Genomic DNA, 17,622 nt, shown 5'->3' on the forward strand with positions numbered 1-17,622 from the left:
TTAAAAGCCTTGGAGAAACTGGTGACTTTGTTTCCAGAGGCAGGACAGAAAGGAGAAAAATCGTTTATGTCCTGTGGCTCTGACTGGACACAAGGATTTGCATTATCCTAAAGCAGCCTTACAGTTAGATCCCTGGGGACATGGCGTATCTCCCAGAATGACTCCCTGGACAACTGGAGGGAGAATAAGGAAGCATCCAAATTAGACCTTTCATAAGTCTTCTCTTTTTGATGCTTTCAAATGACCATACTTGTCAAAGGCCAGGTTGGGAAGTCAGCAAGTCAGTAATCAGAAAATGAGACTGAAAGGTACAGGCTCATCTCACCATTCTCTTTGGCAGAGCTGGGGTGTAGTGGGTGAGAGATTGTGCAGTCTTGGTTCTTTACATCTTGGCTCTGCCACTCATTTACTAACTATCTGACTCTGGAAAAACACTTAACTTCCTTAAGCTTCAGTTTCCACATACAAATTGGGGCTCATCAGAGTTCTACCTCACACAGTTGGGTGGTATGAAGTGGTGCCTGCCATTAGACAGTGCTCGAAATGTGTTATCTCAGCACACATACACTCACACACACATGCGTGTACACACACAGGCGCCTGCGTGCACATGCCATGATCCACTTGCCGAAAACTTACCCTGTCTCACTATCTGGGTGTGCCTACATTCCTGGGGTTTCCCAAGAGCCCCTGCAGAAACACACTTAACTCCCCTCACAGTTAACTCATCTGACAGAGATGGTGCCTTGTACACGCTTGAGACAAAGACTGCTTTTGTCCTCGCATGAGAAAGCTTTTAAGCAACCTGGAATGTAAAGATTGCGCAAGTGAGCTCTGGTCATAGCTGAAACTCCCAGGGTAATAAAAATGCCTTCAGGCTCTTTCTGAGTTGGTTAGAAAATACTGTAGTTTCTAAACAGAGATGTCTGGGGTGGGGGGGGGGGGGAGATTTGGATTCCTGCATTCCAGTGTGGTCAAAAGCAGCTGACATCACCATGATCCTGATTGCCACTATTGATTGAGTGCTTATTATAGCAAAGCATTGCGCCAGGCACTTTAGGAATGCTCTTCTTAGGTGAACTTCAAATTCATCCTGATGTAGTGTTATATCCTCTGCACAGTTTATGGGTGACAGAGTTTAGGTCTCTTGGCCTTGGTTTAAGTTGGGGTTTGGTCAACTCTGTCCATCCCTAGGCCTGTGTTCTTAAACACCTCCATGTTGTGCCACCCACCTGAAGACCGGACTTTCTCCCTTTGCCGTAAGTTATTTTCAGACATGAAAAGCATTTTGCAGTTGTGATTCTGTTGATCTCAGATACATGACGTATTTGTGGCCCAACTTTAGGCCCCCTGTCTTCTCTTCGTACTTAATGCCTAGTGACTTCCACTGAGGACCACTTACTTATTTTTGGTGCCTAGTAATTGTAGAAAGTAACTGAGTTTTCTTGAATTAATTCTGTTAATCTTATAAAATAATTTCTGGACTGTCAGTGTGTCTGGGAACCTTATATCCTTCTAGGAAATTATTAAGGAGAAAGAAAATTATATTCATACAGAGCTCAGTGTACCAAAGATGTTAATATCTGCATTGGTTATGGTAACAAAAAACCAGGGTAGTTGGGGAAAGACTTAAGAGGTTCTGGTAACTCCCTCTGTGTTATCCAGAATATCTGTAGACTATGAAATGTGAAAAATAAAATTTGTGAACGATTTTTACTGAAATATAGTTCACATACATACAGTTTGCCTAGGTAAAATGCACAATTCAGTTTTTTAGTGTGTTTACCGAGTTGTGCAACTGTCACAGTTTAGGAATGCTTGTTTTATCATGCATTCACCTTAAAGTTGTTAGTTGTAGAGCCGATTCTTTTCCTTTCTTGTGCTTTCAGTATATTCTGTTTTCCAAATTTTCTATGAGGACATGTATCAACTTCACAAATGGAAGGCAATAAATTTAATTGCAAATAGAAATAAAGTCTTTCATTGGTAAAGTTAACATTCCTTTGTCCCTTTCCTCTTCCTCTTGATATTTGTAGATAACTCATTCCACTTTTAAAATGAGCTAATTAGGGGCGCCTGGGGGGCTCAGTGGGTTAAGCCGCTGCCTTCAGCTCAGATCATGATCTCGGGGTCCTGGGATCGAGTCCCGCATTGGGCTCTCTGCTCAGCAGGGAGCCTGCTTCCCTCTCTCTCTCTCTCTCTGCCTGCCTCTCCATCTACTTGTGATCTCTCTCTGTCAAATAAATAAATAAAAATTTAAAAAAAAAAAGCTAATTAATATTTTACCCTCCTGTTTAAAATGCCTTCTACCTTCAGTGTAATTAAGAGGCTTGCGCCACACTTTCACCCCACACCCGCCTCAAGGCCTTCACAGGAAGAACACAATGCTTCGTAATTGCTGTTTCCTTGACATCAAAGAAAACAAAGGGTAAACCTCGAATACCTATAAACAAAGGCCAAAGTCCATGAAATGATGACTCTCTGGGCCTCCATCTCCTAGGTAGAGTAGCCCAGTACACGTGCAAGCATGTGCCAAGTACAGAGTTCTCTGGGCATTATCTGCTCTGTCTGACCGACCATGGACTTCCCTTTGGTCTGAGTGCTCTCAGGAAGGAGAGCTGAGAGCAAGTCTGGAGGGTCCTTCCCTTACTATGAAACAAGGGATGATAAACTGGAACAGGCCTGGTGTGGGGGGATTAGAAAGAGGGGCCAAGCTGAGTGAGATCTGGACTGGTAATAAGGATGGGAAGCAGTTTCTATTACTCCTTCCCTTCAGCCTTATACTCTCTCACCTGGGCTGCATGGCTTCTGTCCTCATCGAGGGTCTCCTTGCTTCATCCACTGCAGAGTCTTTCTCTAGCTTCATCTCCAGGCTATTTGGAAACTTTACTCTAACAGGAGTGTGCAGCCCCCATCTTGTGGTAGTGTTAGCCCACTTCTCACACCCAGGTGCTTCCCTCTGACCTCTTGGAGTGGGCCCATACTTAGCCTCTTCTCCATGCTTTCTCTGAGGAAGAGGCAGAATCAATTATTCCTTGGTCTGTGTCTCAGATACTTCATGTGAGGAATTTACAGCTCTTGTCATATTGTGTTGTTACTTATGTATGGAATTGTTTCTCCCACCAGAATGTGAGTTCCTTGAGGGCAAGGATTTTATTTCATTAAACTTACTTAATCTTATTTACACAGCCCCTGAGACTGTGTGAAAAAGTAAGTATTTAAGCTATATTTAAATAGTAGTCAAATGTACACAGATCCCATACCACACACAGTGAGTGCAGAGAAGGGGGACACGTGGCTGGTGAGATGAGGCCGCAGAGGACATTCCAGAATCTGGACAGTAGCCAGAAAGGGTAACAGTCCCCTAGTGGGCTTTGATCTGTTTTCACAAAATGAATTTAACTTATGCTCATAAGTCTGCTTTGTTTTTAGTTTGAAGGGATCTCTGTATTTCTTGAGTATGTTACCTAAATCGAATGCATGGCTGTTTTGTGTATACTCTGGCTCGAGGTAGACTATGCAATTATTTACCTTAATTTATGTCTAGTTTTAAACTGAATAAAGCCATGCAAAAGTAGTAATATTGCTTAATTAACAAGAGGTTTCTGAGACTAAAATCTGTAGGAGTCTCTTGGTCTAGATTGGCCTTGGGTTAAATATATACTGTGGAGTGTACAACACAGCTGTGAATGGTTTACCATATGGGTCCAAATAACTAGAAAGGAAAGTCAGCTAAATTAGAAAAGGATGAATCCAGACTACATAAAATAGATTGTAATTAGAAGCAGCACAACCCCAGAGTTAGTGTAAGTGCCAATAGACTGGTACAGCTTTGGTCTCTCTCTCTTTCTCTCTAAAGGGGTGGGAAATGAGTTGCCCTATTATTATTGCCAGTTTTGATTTTAGCAGTATTTGTGTTCTCCGGAAGGGATGCAAAAGCGAGTGGTTTTTTTTTTACCCCCTTGCAAGCAAGCACAAGAGAGAGGCATAACTGCAGCAAGTTTTTGCACTTATTTTTTTCTTACACTTTTAAAATGGAACCATGTTTTCTAGCATGGCCAAAAATACGAACATCCCATGCCAGTGGAAAGCAGGCCAGGATGTGTATTTTTGGTTTCACCTGCACACCTGGAGGAATATTCGTTCAGCTGAGACAGCAATTAGGAATAGAGTCTCTTGAAGATGCCAGGAGGCAGATTGGCTCAGAAAGGTGGCTTCGCTCCTAAGGGGGTAGGGGGGAAAGCCTACAGAACCCTTAAGTCTGAGGGACAGTGTTCTTGTGAGAAAGGTCCCTGTGGCTCACACAGCCCAGGCCTTCCCATTCTCCTGTACTGGAAAGGAGGAAGGGAACCTTCTCTTCACCGAGGCCTTTCCCTTTGTGATTAAGTTTACTTTGGACTGAGTTCTCGTCTTACAGCAGTGCTGGGAACAAAGAAGGACCAGTGCTGAGTCACGGCCACCTTTGCTCTGAGCAGAGATTTTCAGATTTTCCTCAAAACAATCTTTGTCTGCACTGGTGTATAGATGCCAAACCTGAGCCAAAAAGTCCATAAAACATGGGTGAACGAGTCCCTGGTGCCTTTCTAATGGTAGGCATTGGCTTTTATTGTCTGCCTCTCGGCTCCTTTTTTTTTTTTTTTTTTGTAAAAACTGGTACCTCTTTCCCCTGAGGAAATTGGACAGTTGCTGCCACCCAAGGACACTGGGTACAGTAACCAGATTCTTTTCTGGTGTCTGCAGTGCTAAGGCAGTAAATATTAACTTCTTCACTATCGATTGGGGATACTGGTTTCTCTTGCATCTGTTCAGATTTTAAAATTTTCTGTCTCATGAGGCTAACAGAGTAGCCAGGCACAAAATGGTGCTTGCATTTTGCATATCAGCCTTCATTTACAATTTGATTTGGTTTGAATTTTGGATGCTGGCCTACTTTGTGTTTTCCTGCTGGTCCTGTGGAATATTTCAGAACTATAATTATGCATGGAAGGCAGACAGGGTTCTAGATTATTGAAACATACAGTCAGGTGGCCAAATAGAGGGCACTGAAATCCTTCCTAAGGGTCTCAGCAGAGGTGAGATCAGAGCAGAATGGAAAGAGAAGAAATTTGATTTGGGGACCAAATGTTCTTCTCAGGCACTTAGCTAAACCACACTTGGCATGAGTCAGGACCACAACCACACTGTGCCAGTCCTGGGAGAGGTGCTGGTCTCCCCAGCCCCCTCCTACCCCATGCAGCCCTTGTTTTCTCACTCATCTCTCAGGCAGCTGCCACAGCCATGAAACCAGGCTGGTAATCTAATGTGTGCTAATGGCAGAAGTGTTCCCCAAACCCCTGTTGCCTCCACTTTCATTGACCCCAAACAGAATACAACCAAGAGGCAGGCCTGCGACAGAGGAGCTAACTGTGGAGAAGGTAGTAGACATGGTCTGAGTCCTTAACTGGGCCCATCCTTTCTGCATTTGCCTAAATGTTCTCATAATCTCTTTTACAGAGTGAGAAACCAAGGCACAGGGAGGTAACTGATATGCGCAGATAGTATAGTTCTGAGCCCCACATCATTTCTGAAGCATTTCTGAAGCCGCTGATCTAGATGCCTCCCCTTTTCACCTGTCCCCCATGTGAATGTCCAGCTTCTGGTGGGACCCTCTGGATACAGAGAACTCACGGCTGCTGAGTGATCCCCAGGAGTGACTTCGAGAGCAGGAATTCCAGGCCAGGCAGCACTGTGACTGATGGTGGGAAGGATATTTTGGGCAACTGTGTGTGTACCTCTCTGTCCCTGAGGTCAATTCCAATAGACATATGGCTTGTTGGCATATTAATTTTGTTGGGAGGAGCTGCCCCTTTCTCACCATATTGTTAATGGCTATCTGTGGAAGAGCGTTTCTAGCTCTTTCTGTTGAAAAAAACCTCAGTTGGGCTATCTCTTCAGTGGCCATGCACTATTAGTGGGTAACAAATCCTTATCTACAGATGATTAAATATGTGTATGTTTAGATATACTAAATAGTAAGTCCAGTTCTATAAACATATGGACACGTTACTGTCCCAGATCCTGTTTGGGAACTATTTGGAAGAGTGTGGTATGAAGAAGTATGAAAGTATAATTTTGGAAAGGTACTAGCATGACTCATAGAGATATGGGATGAACACATCAAACATTTATTTAACTCAAAGGAGATAAGACTGGTTCGAGGGACATTTGAAAGCCTGGTTGTTAATAGGCACTGAGGGAAGAGTGTTGAGTTAAGATTGCTGGTGAGACCATTGGTATCCTGCAGGGCACTGAAGTCATAACCTTTAGACCATAATCTCCAAGTTAACTTGTAACCCTGCAGAGCTTGTGGCCCACAGTAGTAAGTTGAGTGAGAGCATATCCTAGAGACACAGTCTTGGATTGCCCTGTTAGCCACGCTGGGAGGCCCCTTTATAGCTACTCTGTCTTCCTCTTGCCTTATTTTTAAATTTGGGGTACTTTTTTATAATAGGAGACAGAATAGCCCAATGCAGGGAGCCCGGGTCTTGAATCCTGGTTTGAGTCCCAGCTCTGCAGGTGACTTGCTTGTGTGACCCTGGGTCTTCTATGAGCATTTATTTCCTCGTGGGTAAAAATGAGGATGACAGTAACTCCTGTCTCTTATGGATGTGGTAAAAATTACATGGTAGAATTGTGTAAAGCACTTAGTAAATGCCTGGCACATAGTAGGTGTTCAGTGAGTGACTGATGCTATTATAATAAGCAAAATCCACACCCGTGGATCTCCTCTCTGTGGCCTGCTACTGACCTTCGTGTTGCAGAGATGATTTCTTCTGAGGTTTGATACGCATATTCCCAGTAATCTAAGCTGAGGCATGTTTTTTCCCATCATCTAGATAAGGAATTTTTTTTTTTTTTGACCAGTCAGCCACGCCCTGAGGGCCTCCTGAGCCTTCATGAAACAAAATGAAATCCATTTTCTTTGTGCAGTCAGTGTGTCTTGGTAAATGTGAGTCAGCATCCTGTTCAGAATGGCCTCTTGGTTCCTTGCCATGGACAATAAAGACACATTTTCCCTGGAATGCCAGATGTGGAGCTGACTTGGGGTTTCCATCCGTAGAGAAGGAGAGGAAACTCCAGGAGGCTGATTTTGTGATTTTGGAGTTAGCATTATGTTAGACTGCAAATGTTCTTTTCGTTTGAGAAATACAGTGGACGGTTTAAGGGACCCGAGACTCCAGAGTTTCCTGCTGAGCTCTGCTGTCAGCAGCGCCTCCCTGTGGTATCACTTGGCAGAGGTGTCAGTGTTCAGTGAGCTCGCAGGTGTTTTTTCTTACCTGGGTTATTTGGACAAAGGGAAGCAATACTTACCCTGAAATTGTAATCGACTCAGCACCTCACAGGAGCAATTGGTAGAAGTGACTTAAAAGTCTTCTATCTAAGCAGCGTGCTGACTGCCTCATGTTGACTGGCATTCAGAGCAGTGACTGACCTTCCGGAGGCCCCAGCTAAAGAGTGTTGTTAGAAACATTTTTGTAGTTAGGTGATACACTTCCTTTCATTTTCATGAAAGGAACGAATACTGATGAAATTTACTGTGTTGTTTCCCTTCAGGAGCCAAATTTGTGTTTTCGTTCCTTACCAATCTTAAAAATTTTAACTTCTGTCGTTTTGAGAAGATATTAAAAAAAAATCCACCTGAAACACAGAACTTACTGTGTTTTCTTTCACCCACATTTTGTAGGGACCCCTATCTGCATCACTGTTTCCCATTGTGAGCCTTTGCTTAGGTTACTTTGACTTTCCACATGAAATACAAGAGGAGTGGGATGGGAAAAGGAACATTATTCAGGTTTGTTGCTTTTTTCCTTTATGCTCTTGCCCTGACCGCCCAGTTTCTTTTAGGCCCTGGGCCCCTTCTGCCCAGCAGCTGCTTCCTTATGCAGTGAATGAGATCTGAACATGGGAATCCAGAGCCTCATCTTCTGGGCATCTGCACCTATGTTAAAGTCATTAAATATAAAGCTTTCCCGGTGTCCTGGCTCTTGCTATGCCTTGTTGACGACGACTGTGCTGACATAGGTGGCTGAGTGCTCAGTAATCATCCTTCTGGCCCCATCCTGGGCAGAAGTGGTGAGAAACCGGATGACCCTTGTGGCTTCAACCTGCACTGAGCTATTTTCCACAGGAATAAACTGCCTCACCAATTATGATAGCAGGTTGAGAGGAAGCAGCAGTGTTCTGAAGATAAGATGGTTAAATCCCACTGGCAGAAATGTATATTCTGGTGGTCCGACACAGGACATGCCTTAAGTGGTTTGACTAGGCAGTTGATCCAGGGGTCCATGATCCCCCCCCCCCCCCAGTTCCATTTGAAACTTGCAGACAGTGGTATGAGAGAAATAGCTTATGTAGGTAAGGTTCTTAGAAGGGGGAGGGGGTGTCCACTGGCAGAAATAGCTCCCGTGTCTTTGTAGTTGCTGGTATTAGCATTTGTGTAATGGATCCGATTGTTCATGTGAAGGGGTCCCAGCATGTTGGATGTTGCATCTCAGCAGGCTATTCGCTTGGTAAATAATTTAAGTAAAATACGTTTAGATTCCCTCAGACTATCATAGTTGCTGCCACCTACGTGAGATCCAGGTTAACCACTCGGGCTCTTTACAGGGATTTCCAATAATTGGATTGAATTCTGACTCTGTTGGCTAGATGCTTAGCTGCTGTGAACAGAAAGGCAAAAAGCTGTCTCACTGACTCTAAGAGTGTGGGACTACACTGCAGTCAGTGTAGTGAACTCGCCAGGTGTTTTTTTCTTACCTGGTTTACTTGGACAAAGGTAAGCTTTTCTGGCCCTGAAATTTTAGGTGACCCTGTCCCTCACAGAAGCAGCTGGTAGAAGTGACTTAAATCTTTATGTAAGCAGATTTCTAAAGATCTTTGCATTCCTCATGTTTATCTGTCTCTGTTGGTGATTCTCAAATAAAAAGTGACCAGAGAGCTGGTTGAAATGCTGTTTGCTTGGTCCATAGTTCTAAGGAGGCTTTAATCAGTAGATCTTAGGTGTGGCCCAAGAGACTGTGTGTTAGTAACTGCCTCATGGGATTCTAATTCAGGTGGGCATCTGACCACATTTTGACACAAACATAAATTTTGCATTTGTTTCCAAGGGAGAATTATTTTTGTGGGTCAGTGTTGGTGTGTGTTCAGGTCAGCAGTTCCAAAATTGCTTTCAGAAAATACTAGATTTGAGGTTGGAAGATATGATTGATTTTGTTGTTCTCTGGCATTTTCAGATTTGAGGAAGAAGGTTTTTTTTTTTTTTTTTTTTTTTTTTAAAGATTTTATTTATTTATTCGGGGAAGGGACAGAGGGAGAGGGAGAAGCAGTTTCCCGGCTTGGCAGGGAACCAGATGTGGCGCTCCATCCCAGGACCCTGAGATCATGACCTGAGTTGAGGGCAGAGGCTTAACTGAGTGAGCCACCCAGGTGCCCCTTGAGGAAGAAAGTTAAGTAGGAAGCAAAAACACGTTTATGGTTTTCCTAACATGAAATTAGAGCCATAGAATATTTAAGAGAGAGTGAGAGAGAACACATGTAGGGGTAGGCCTGCAGGATTGTATCTGTTAGTGTTTTATGGAAGCTGAACTGGAGGTAATTGTTCAAGTGCCTTACTTGTGCAGATGTAGAAACTGAGATCCAAACATGCCAGATGTTTACACACGTAATAGTTTCAGTTTCTCGAGCATCAGCTTCTCCATCTATAAACTAGGAAGAAGGCCTATCCTTACTGGGTAGCTGTAAAGAATAATAAAGCAATCTGTGTTAGGATATTGCAGAAACCAAAGAGAATTATATAGATGTTGCAATTATTATGCATAATTTGTTTTGTTCTAATTGAAGTATGTAGAACCATGCTGGGATTCTCTCAAGGAAAAGTCACTAGTTGATTCTAATCAATGACTACATGTCATTCACAGTGTATGTAAAGAACCTTTTTTATGGCATTATGGTGAACTTTGAAAGTATATATAATCAAAAGAAAGAAAACTTTACAGTGTCCATAAGTCCATAATTCTACCACTCACATGATCACTATTAAAATTTTGTTATAAAGGCCTCTATTTTCTTGTTCATGCACATGTATTTTACAAAACTTGAGTTAAACTGTATATATTGCTTTGCCACTTGTTTTGTTTTACTTAACAGCATATCATGAACATTTTTCCATGTCAGTTAATATTTTATGCCATCATTCTGAATGACTGTAGTATCCTATTATTGGGACAGAAGAACATTTATTTAACCAGACTCTTATTGGACTTAGGGAGTGTTTTCCCTCTATTTTTTGATACTATATATAATGCTGAAATAAGCATCTTTGCAACTGAATCTCATATATAGCAATTGTAATTCTCTGTTGACATTGGTTCTCTAAAAATTGGAGGTAAAGTTATATAGATGCTGCACTTAAGTGATTAATGTACTGGTATGAACTCACTCTGAAATGAGTATATAAATACAAAAATAAATGTTACCTATTTTTATACCCAGAAAATCTAACTTGGCGCATTTTGATCTAACACGTTTGAGGGTTGAGGGTACCTTCTCTGTCAGTTTGTTCATTGCCTCTGCCTCAAAGCATTACAGTTCTGATATTTCTGTTGCTTGGGGACTCCTGATTTCCTTTAGTTCAGGCTGTTTGCCATTCACATGTAACCTTGTGGATTTAGCTCCTCTCTCCCTTGCCTAAGAATTACCTATCCAGTTATGGCAAAGACTCTTCCTTTTATTAAAAAAGGTATATAATCGGACGTGAGGGAGACCTTTCATTCTCTGAATTCTTAAAATCAGGCTTTCTTCAGTTAAATGGCATTTTAGGAGTATTTCTGATATAAAATTGGAAACTTTCAGATACAAGAAGGCATTGCTTATCTTTGTAAATACACATGTTCCAATTAAAATAGGTACTAAAATATTTTGGTGGCACTTCAAAACTCCCAATTTAGATTTAATTTAGATTAAAACACTTACTCTTTTTAATAAAGTTATAAAATTGATTATTAAAGTTGCCTATTGAAGATTAAAAGCAGTGGAACATTTATTTTCCTTAAAAAACAATTTAATCTTCAATAAGTATGATTGTATTAATCAATTATGCTATTAAAATACAACTGCCATATTAAATCTGATTCATTTGTCATGACAGTTTCTATAATTATAGAAATTATACCTAGCTGCTTATATAGCCGTAATCCTGCAATAAATATAAATAATTGTCTCTATTAATTCAGTTCGCAGTTACTGTCTATTAAATCCCCGGTTAAATGGCAATTTGGGAACCTTCATTTAAAATCCTCCTAAATCTTTGTTATTCCGTCTGGCTGCCAAAGCCCCACAAACACACCTCCTACGGTTGATTCCAGAAACCAGTTTATGAATAAATAGTTTTTTTAAATGCAGATATTCAAAAGGTCCATTTAGATTTGAGGTTTACAGCTGTTAGGATAAAAATTGGGTAAACACATTTGGTGAACGGTACTGACGTGGAGGACAACACTTGATGTTCTGATGTTTTGGTTTGAAAAACAGTACATAAATTTCAATTTGATAAACTGCTTAAAACCCTCAATGTAAGCCCAAAGGACTAGAGCACACGGGTGATAACGGTTCTCAACTTGTGTTTCCATAGGTGTGGATGAGGTCACCATTGTCAACATTTTGACCAACCGCAGCAATGAACAGAGACAGGATATTGCCTTCGCCTACCAGAGAAGGACCAAAAAGGTATAAGCAATTTCAGGGGTGGGGGGCATTCCTTGTAGAATTTCACTTCCTTAGGCATTGCATTTTCTTTTTATGGATTCTGGCTTGTCCCGGCAAGAGCATTCTAGAACTCTTGGGTATCCAAGGTTTTCCTCTTACATCCTTGTAAGAGTCATCACTCATACTCATGATCCCTGGAGTGCTTGGAGCTCATCCATAAAGACCATACCCTCCTCCAGCCTAAGGGTGTGGAGGGAGCTCTGCTGGGAACATAAAGTTAGAAGGGACTGGGAACATCAACAATAGCAGGTATCGTTTCTAGAATGCTTACTCTGTGCCAGGCATGTAGTTCTGACATGTAGCAACTCACTTCATCTTTATGACTTCTGCTAGCTCTTGATAAGATGTTTCTAATTTAATCTTAGGACCCTGGCCTTTAGTTAGCATTGATCCTGATAGGCTCTCCTGACTCTTAAAAAAAAATACTTGAATTCTTAAGAGGTTTGCTGCAAATGGACTTAGTTAGTAGTTCATTTGGTCTACTAGGCTATCTTCAACATGCCATGCTCCCACTATTTAAAGAGTCTTTGTGTGCTTTTTCCCTTGCTTGTGCACTAGTGGTTAAGGAACAACCCAGCATTTGTTCGTCCTTTATTTTGTTGCAGTGTTAGGAAATTTTATTTTTAAAGGATGGGATGCTTTATTTTTAACTTCTTGCTATTAAAAGCTTTTGATTTATTCTTGGACAGTGCAGTAAGCGTGGCTTCCTGCAGCTTCTGTTTGACTTAATAGCTTTCACTCGTAGCCACAGTGGAGGTGAGCTGGAAAGATTCTGGAAAAGACATTTCTTTTCTTGGGGTTGACATGACCACCAGGGTTCTGAGAGTTGCAGGTCAAGCCCTGCTATGGCTCCCACCCCTACCTACTCAAACAGTTGGAAAGGACATAAATAGGGAAGAATCCAGCTTCTATCATCTTACGTGCATTAAAATTCTTTTTCCAACTAGACTTATATAATCTTTTGTAGTGAGGCATAGAGGGGAGTGTTTTATTTCTCCAGTTTCTAAAAGGATCTGGGACCTGGTAGGGCTGAGTTCCAGTTGGAGCAAAAGGCTCACTTCTTTGGATAGTGTGCTTATAGTTGCTCCTTCATTTGTCACTTACAGAGTGGGGTATTCGAACACACTTAGGTGTGTACACACATGTGTACACAGAAACACAAAAGCCTGGATCTCAATTTCAAATTAGATGGAGAACGAAGCTCTTACATACTCTGTTGGATGGAAGATATTACCAGAATCATGATAGTGTTTGTTGACCACACAGGCTTTGTTTGTGTTGGGGACTGCTTACTGTCCTACTGATTTTTCTTTTTCTTCTTCTTCTTAAAGAAAGGGAGAGAGTGGGGAGGAGGGGCAGAAGGAGAGGGAAGGAGAGACTCATAAGCATGCTCCACACCTAGCACAGAGCCTGATGCAGGACACAATCTCAAGACCCTGAGATCATGACCTGAGGCAAAGTCAAAAATCCGAGGCTTAATCAACTGAGCCACCCGGGCACCCCTGTCCTACTGATTCTTGATGTCTCTCAGTCTTAGGCTAAGGAATATTGTCATCATGTATAGAAAGATACATAAATTACTTGAGATCATTTCTGAAGGAGATTTTGGAAGCAGAACATTAGTGTTTTGAATGAGTTGTTTGCATAATCAAGGAGAAAGCTCTGTGTAGAGAGTACATTGGGGTATGGACTGTGGCTGCCTCTGTCGTGAACCTTGAACAGCATAGGCAAAGCTAACAGGTGGAGAGGAACTGAGGAAGAGGATTGGTCTTATGTTTTTGCTTTTTTTTTTTAAGGTTTTATTTATTTACCTGACAGACAGAGATCACAAGTAGGCAGAGAGACAAGTGGGGGGTGGGGAAAGCAGGCTCCCTGCTGAGCAGAGAGCCCAATGCGGGGCTCGATCCCAGGACACTGAGATCATGACCCGAGCCGAAGACAAAGGCTTTAACCCACTGAGCCACCCAGGCACCCCTGGTCTTGTGTTTTTTTCCACATTCTATCAGATGCCAAATTTTCCAGATAAGGAATAAATAATGTTTTATTTATCAAACATTTCTGGGATTTCTGTTATATGCAAAGCCCGGTCCTAGACATCATAAGAGACAGGAAGTTCAATGCCAATAGGAGTTTATAATAGAAGTGGAAGACATCAGTAGGCACTCAAATGCTATTTGAAGTTTGAGCAGAGAATGAATGGGTAGAGGGGTGTCAAGGGTAGGCTAAGTTTAGAATGACCTAACCTCAAATTTCCAAATTGGAAAATTGGTGCTATAATTGGAAGGTGTTGCTTTTCAAGCCCCTTTCTAAGTGCTGTGTATTAGTAGGACACTGGGAATCAGAAGAGAGTAGGTGGTGGAAGACATGGGCCAGGTGATTTCCAAGGTTCATCTTAGTTCTCACTGCCTAGGAATGATCTGAGAAGATTATCCCAGACTGCACAACACCTCCTGGCACCTGCAGATACTTTTAGGAGCTAACCGTTATAGACGCCCTGGGGTGCTGCAGGCAAACAGGAGAAAAAGAAGGGGAGAGAATAGGAAGGAAAATGTGAAAAGAAAGGAAAATAATTGCAATAGGAGAATTCAGGCATCACTCGGTGCTCATGATGTGTAGGAAGTTTAAGCACCAGTTTAAGTGGCTGTAAAATGACCCATTGCATTGGGGTATTTGTCTCCATACATGGGGGTTGAACTCAGACCTCTGACATAATAGTCTATGTTGAGACAGTGGAAACCTTAAAAAACAGTACAGAGCAGGGAAACCAAGGAGGTGAACGCGGGACTTCAGTCTCCCATTGTCTCTGTCAACTCTATCCCAATTTGATGTGGACGGAGAGATGTTCTTGCAGTCTGGAATGAAGCATTTTGCTTAGGAAAGCTTCATGATCCAACTTCCACCCATGGTGGGGCTTCTGGTTCCTCTAGAGACTTTTAGGAGGTGCAGTTGCACCAACATCTTTTACTCTAACCACCTTCTTAGTAGAGGCCTTGACCTTGGAAAGTGCCTTATCTTCCATGAGTGCTTATCACTTGCAAGTGTGCTATGAAGCACCCTCACACTCCTAGCTTTCTGAGGAATTGCATACTGCCCTAGTTTCTTTGTATTGACTGGGAGAAGATGGCTCAGTCAGCTTGGATGCTAAGGGATTTTTGTCAGAGCAAAGGCCGATCTTGTGGCTTTTGACATTGGAGTCTGTGGAAGGGAATGCGTTTGAGACAGTTGGGTCTGTGATCCCAGAGTGGACAAGGAATCATAATCCATTTTACAAACACATCCTGCTTTTGTTTTATTCACCAGTTTTAAAGGGAATATTGGTTACCAATCACATTTTCCATGTTCTTGCCCATTTTTCTGAAGGAACTTGCATCAGCGCTGAAATCAGCCTTGTCCGGCCACCTGGAGACAGTGATTTTGGGCCTATTAAAAACACCTGCTCAGTATGACGCTTCTGAGCTGAAAGCCTCCATGAAGGTAAACATGTGTGAGATGCAATCTCTGTCAAATCCGCCATTAATATTTGTGAATTACAGCTCTCTGGGTATAATTAGGTGATTTTCAGTTTTGTTGAATTCTCATTTGGTACCATTTTTTTTTCTAATGAACTGAAGCTATAAGTCTCAGGATTTGTACCAAAAATATTTCAATTACTCTTTTTAAGACTGTAAAGAAATTTCATGATGCTGGGAAGTCAGTTATCCAGCTGCTACTGCTTGGCACCTGGGCAATTGGAATACCATTTGGAAAAACTACTTCCTTGATTACACTTCCTCCTTAAAAAAAGATTTGTTGTGATATTAAGGCAAAAGTAAAACTCATAGCTTTTGTCAAGTGAAACTTGCAAATTCTGCCCATGTTCTCTTGGATATATCTTCTTCTGACCTTCTTCTGTCATTCCCATTGTTTAATTCAAATTTGGGCAAATCAGGACATTACAGTACATATAAAGGGTGGTTTCAGGTTGTAATTAGTACCTGTGTTTTGTTCAAAGTATTATAGCACAGATTATCTCTTTTGTTTATTTTTTGTTTTTGTAAAGTTATTTGGAATTTTAGGTTACATTAGGCAGTAGAAATTCCAGGTTAGAAAATCCCTGAATTCTGTGTGTACCTAAAACATCAAGTATTATATAAATGTGATAGAGGCATAAGCATAAATACATTTTACAGGAAAACATAACCCTTTCTATAGTATGTGCCTGCAACACTTTGAGTAATCTGATACTGCCCTCTGCTGATAAAACTTGGTAAAGTCCCGAGTAGGGGGAAAAGCCGCAGTTTTCATTTTTTATTCGGAGTCCAGTTGCATTTTCTGTGATGCTCCTGTTTCTGAATTATGAAGAGACCAAGCTATAAGCCTGTCACCAGAGCTGATGTCACAGTTCATGTCATCTTTTTCCCCAGAGAGCACCTCGAGAGTGAGGCAGCTTCGCATACCAGACATTTCCATCGCCCAGGACTTGATAGCTTAGGGCTGCTGCAAGATTTGTTGGGGAATCTCTTTCTTCCTTCAGTTTTTCAGCCTAACCCAAGCTCTGCTCAGTTTATTTGAGCAGATTGGCTCTGAGTTTCCCAAGTAGGTTATATTGCAGTGAAGGTAGATGATGAATGACGAAATGTCACCAACATTTAATGATCCTGCTTGATAAAAAGGACAGTCCTGAAAACCAAATCTTGGGTTTTCTGGAGCCATGGATGAGTTAGCCTCTCCTAGGTTTCTTCTGACCATCATCACTTCAGATCAGTTTATCTTACTTTCGTCAAAAATCTATTTAGTTGTGATGTGTGCAATTTTACTAGTATCTTTTACTCGGTGTTAGTGACTTGAAATGGACCTGCTGGAGCTGTCATTCACCACTGTAATCTCTGTAACTGGGCCCAATGAAAGGTGCTTTGACTACTGAATCTTTGACCTTGTGCCAGCTCTTTCATTAGCTGTCACAGTTGAGTACCCTTCTGAAATCCATAAAGCTTGAAGTGACGTTAACTGAACTATGCTTTTCAAAAAAAAAAAAAAAAAAAAATCTGTTTTGACTTCTGGCAATACCAGTGGCACTATTGGCCATATGTTATGGTAGAAGTTGCCCTTGTGATAGGACAATCTGTGGGAAGCACAGGCCAAGTTTTGGAAATTGCCAAGGTCACCTCTGAATACAGAGATAAAAATACTGTTAGAATCCTAACAGTGGTATATCAGCACTGGTATATCAGCAGTGAAAGAAAACATCTTATATCGCCACATGTGTTTTACATTTCAACAGTGTCAGGATATAGCATTTCTTCCAATGCAGTATCATTTTTAGACTATATTTCTATCATCTTAAGATTGAAAACCTGCCCCTAACATATTTGAAGGCACTTAGTCACTCTGTAACATGTGTATAGAATGTTGTGTAGGCCTTTTGCTCAGGTAGGAAGAAAGTATGGCTGTGCCAGAACCTCTACATATCATGATTTAAAATTCTGAAAGAAGAGGCATTGGCTCATAGATTAGATTAAGAATAAAATTCAAAATTAACCATTAACCTGAGGTTTAGCTTATATTATACAAACCGCTTTTCAGGGGTGTATAAACTCTAATAAGTTTAATTAATAGCTGACACACTTTTCATGTGGATAAGTTTCTTATTGTATTAATACCTTATAATTGATTTACATTTTAAACAGTTGTAATTCTACTTAGTTCAAAGTAATATTTCCATATTCGGAAAGACAAGTATTAGAGAAGCCTGATTATTAAATCTTGACTTTGATCATGAAGCCAGCTTTGAAATACATGTTTCATTGAGGCCTTTCAAGCTTTCTGGCACGTTCAAAAGTG

General features: G+C 41.4%; 1 protein-coding gene across 2 annotated transcripts in view; it reads left to right on the forward strand.

Annotated features, from left to right (window-relative positions):
- The window catches only part of ANXA2 (annexin A2), a 45,040-nt gene that overhangs the window by 17,741 nt on the left and 9,677 nt on the right, over positions 1-17,622 (forward strand). For both annotated transcript variants that reach the window (XM_082733780.1, XM_082733781.1), the window contains exons 4-5: positions 11,669-11,763; positions 15,163-15,276. In XM_082733780.1, the coding sequence (XP_082589906.1) occupies positions 11,669-11,763; positions 15,163-15,276 (209 nt within the window). The remainder of the gene's footprint in view (positions 1-11,668; positions 11,764-15,162; positions 15,277-17,622) is intronic.

The sequence above is a fragment of the Mustela nivalis genome (assembly GCF_964662115.1).
Source record: "Mustela nivalis genome assembly, chromosome: 6".
Classification (NCBI taxonomy): Eukaryota; Metazoa; Chordata; class Mammalia; order Carnivora; family Mustelidae; genus Mustela; species Mustela nivalis.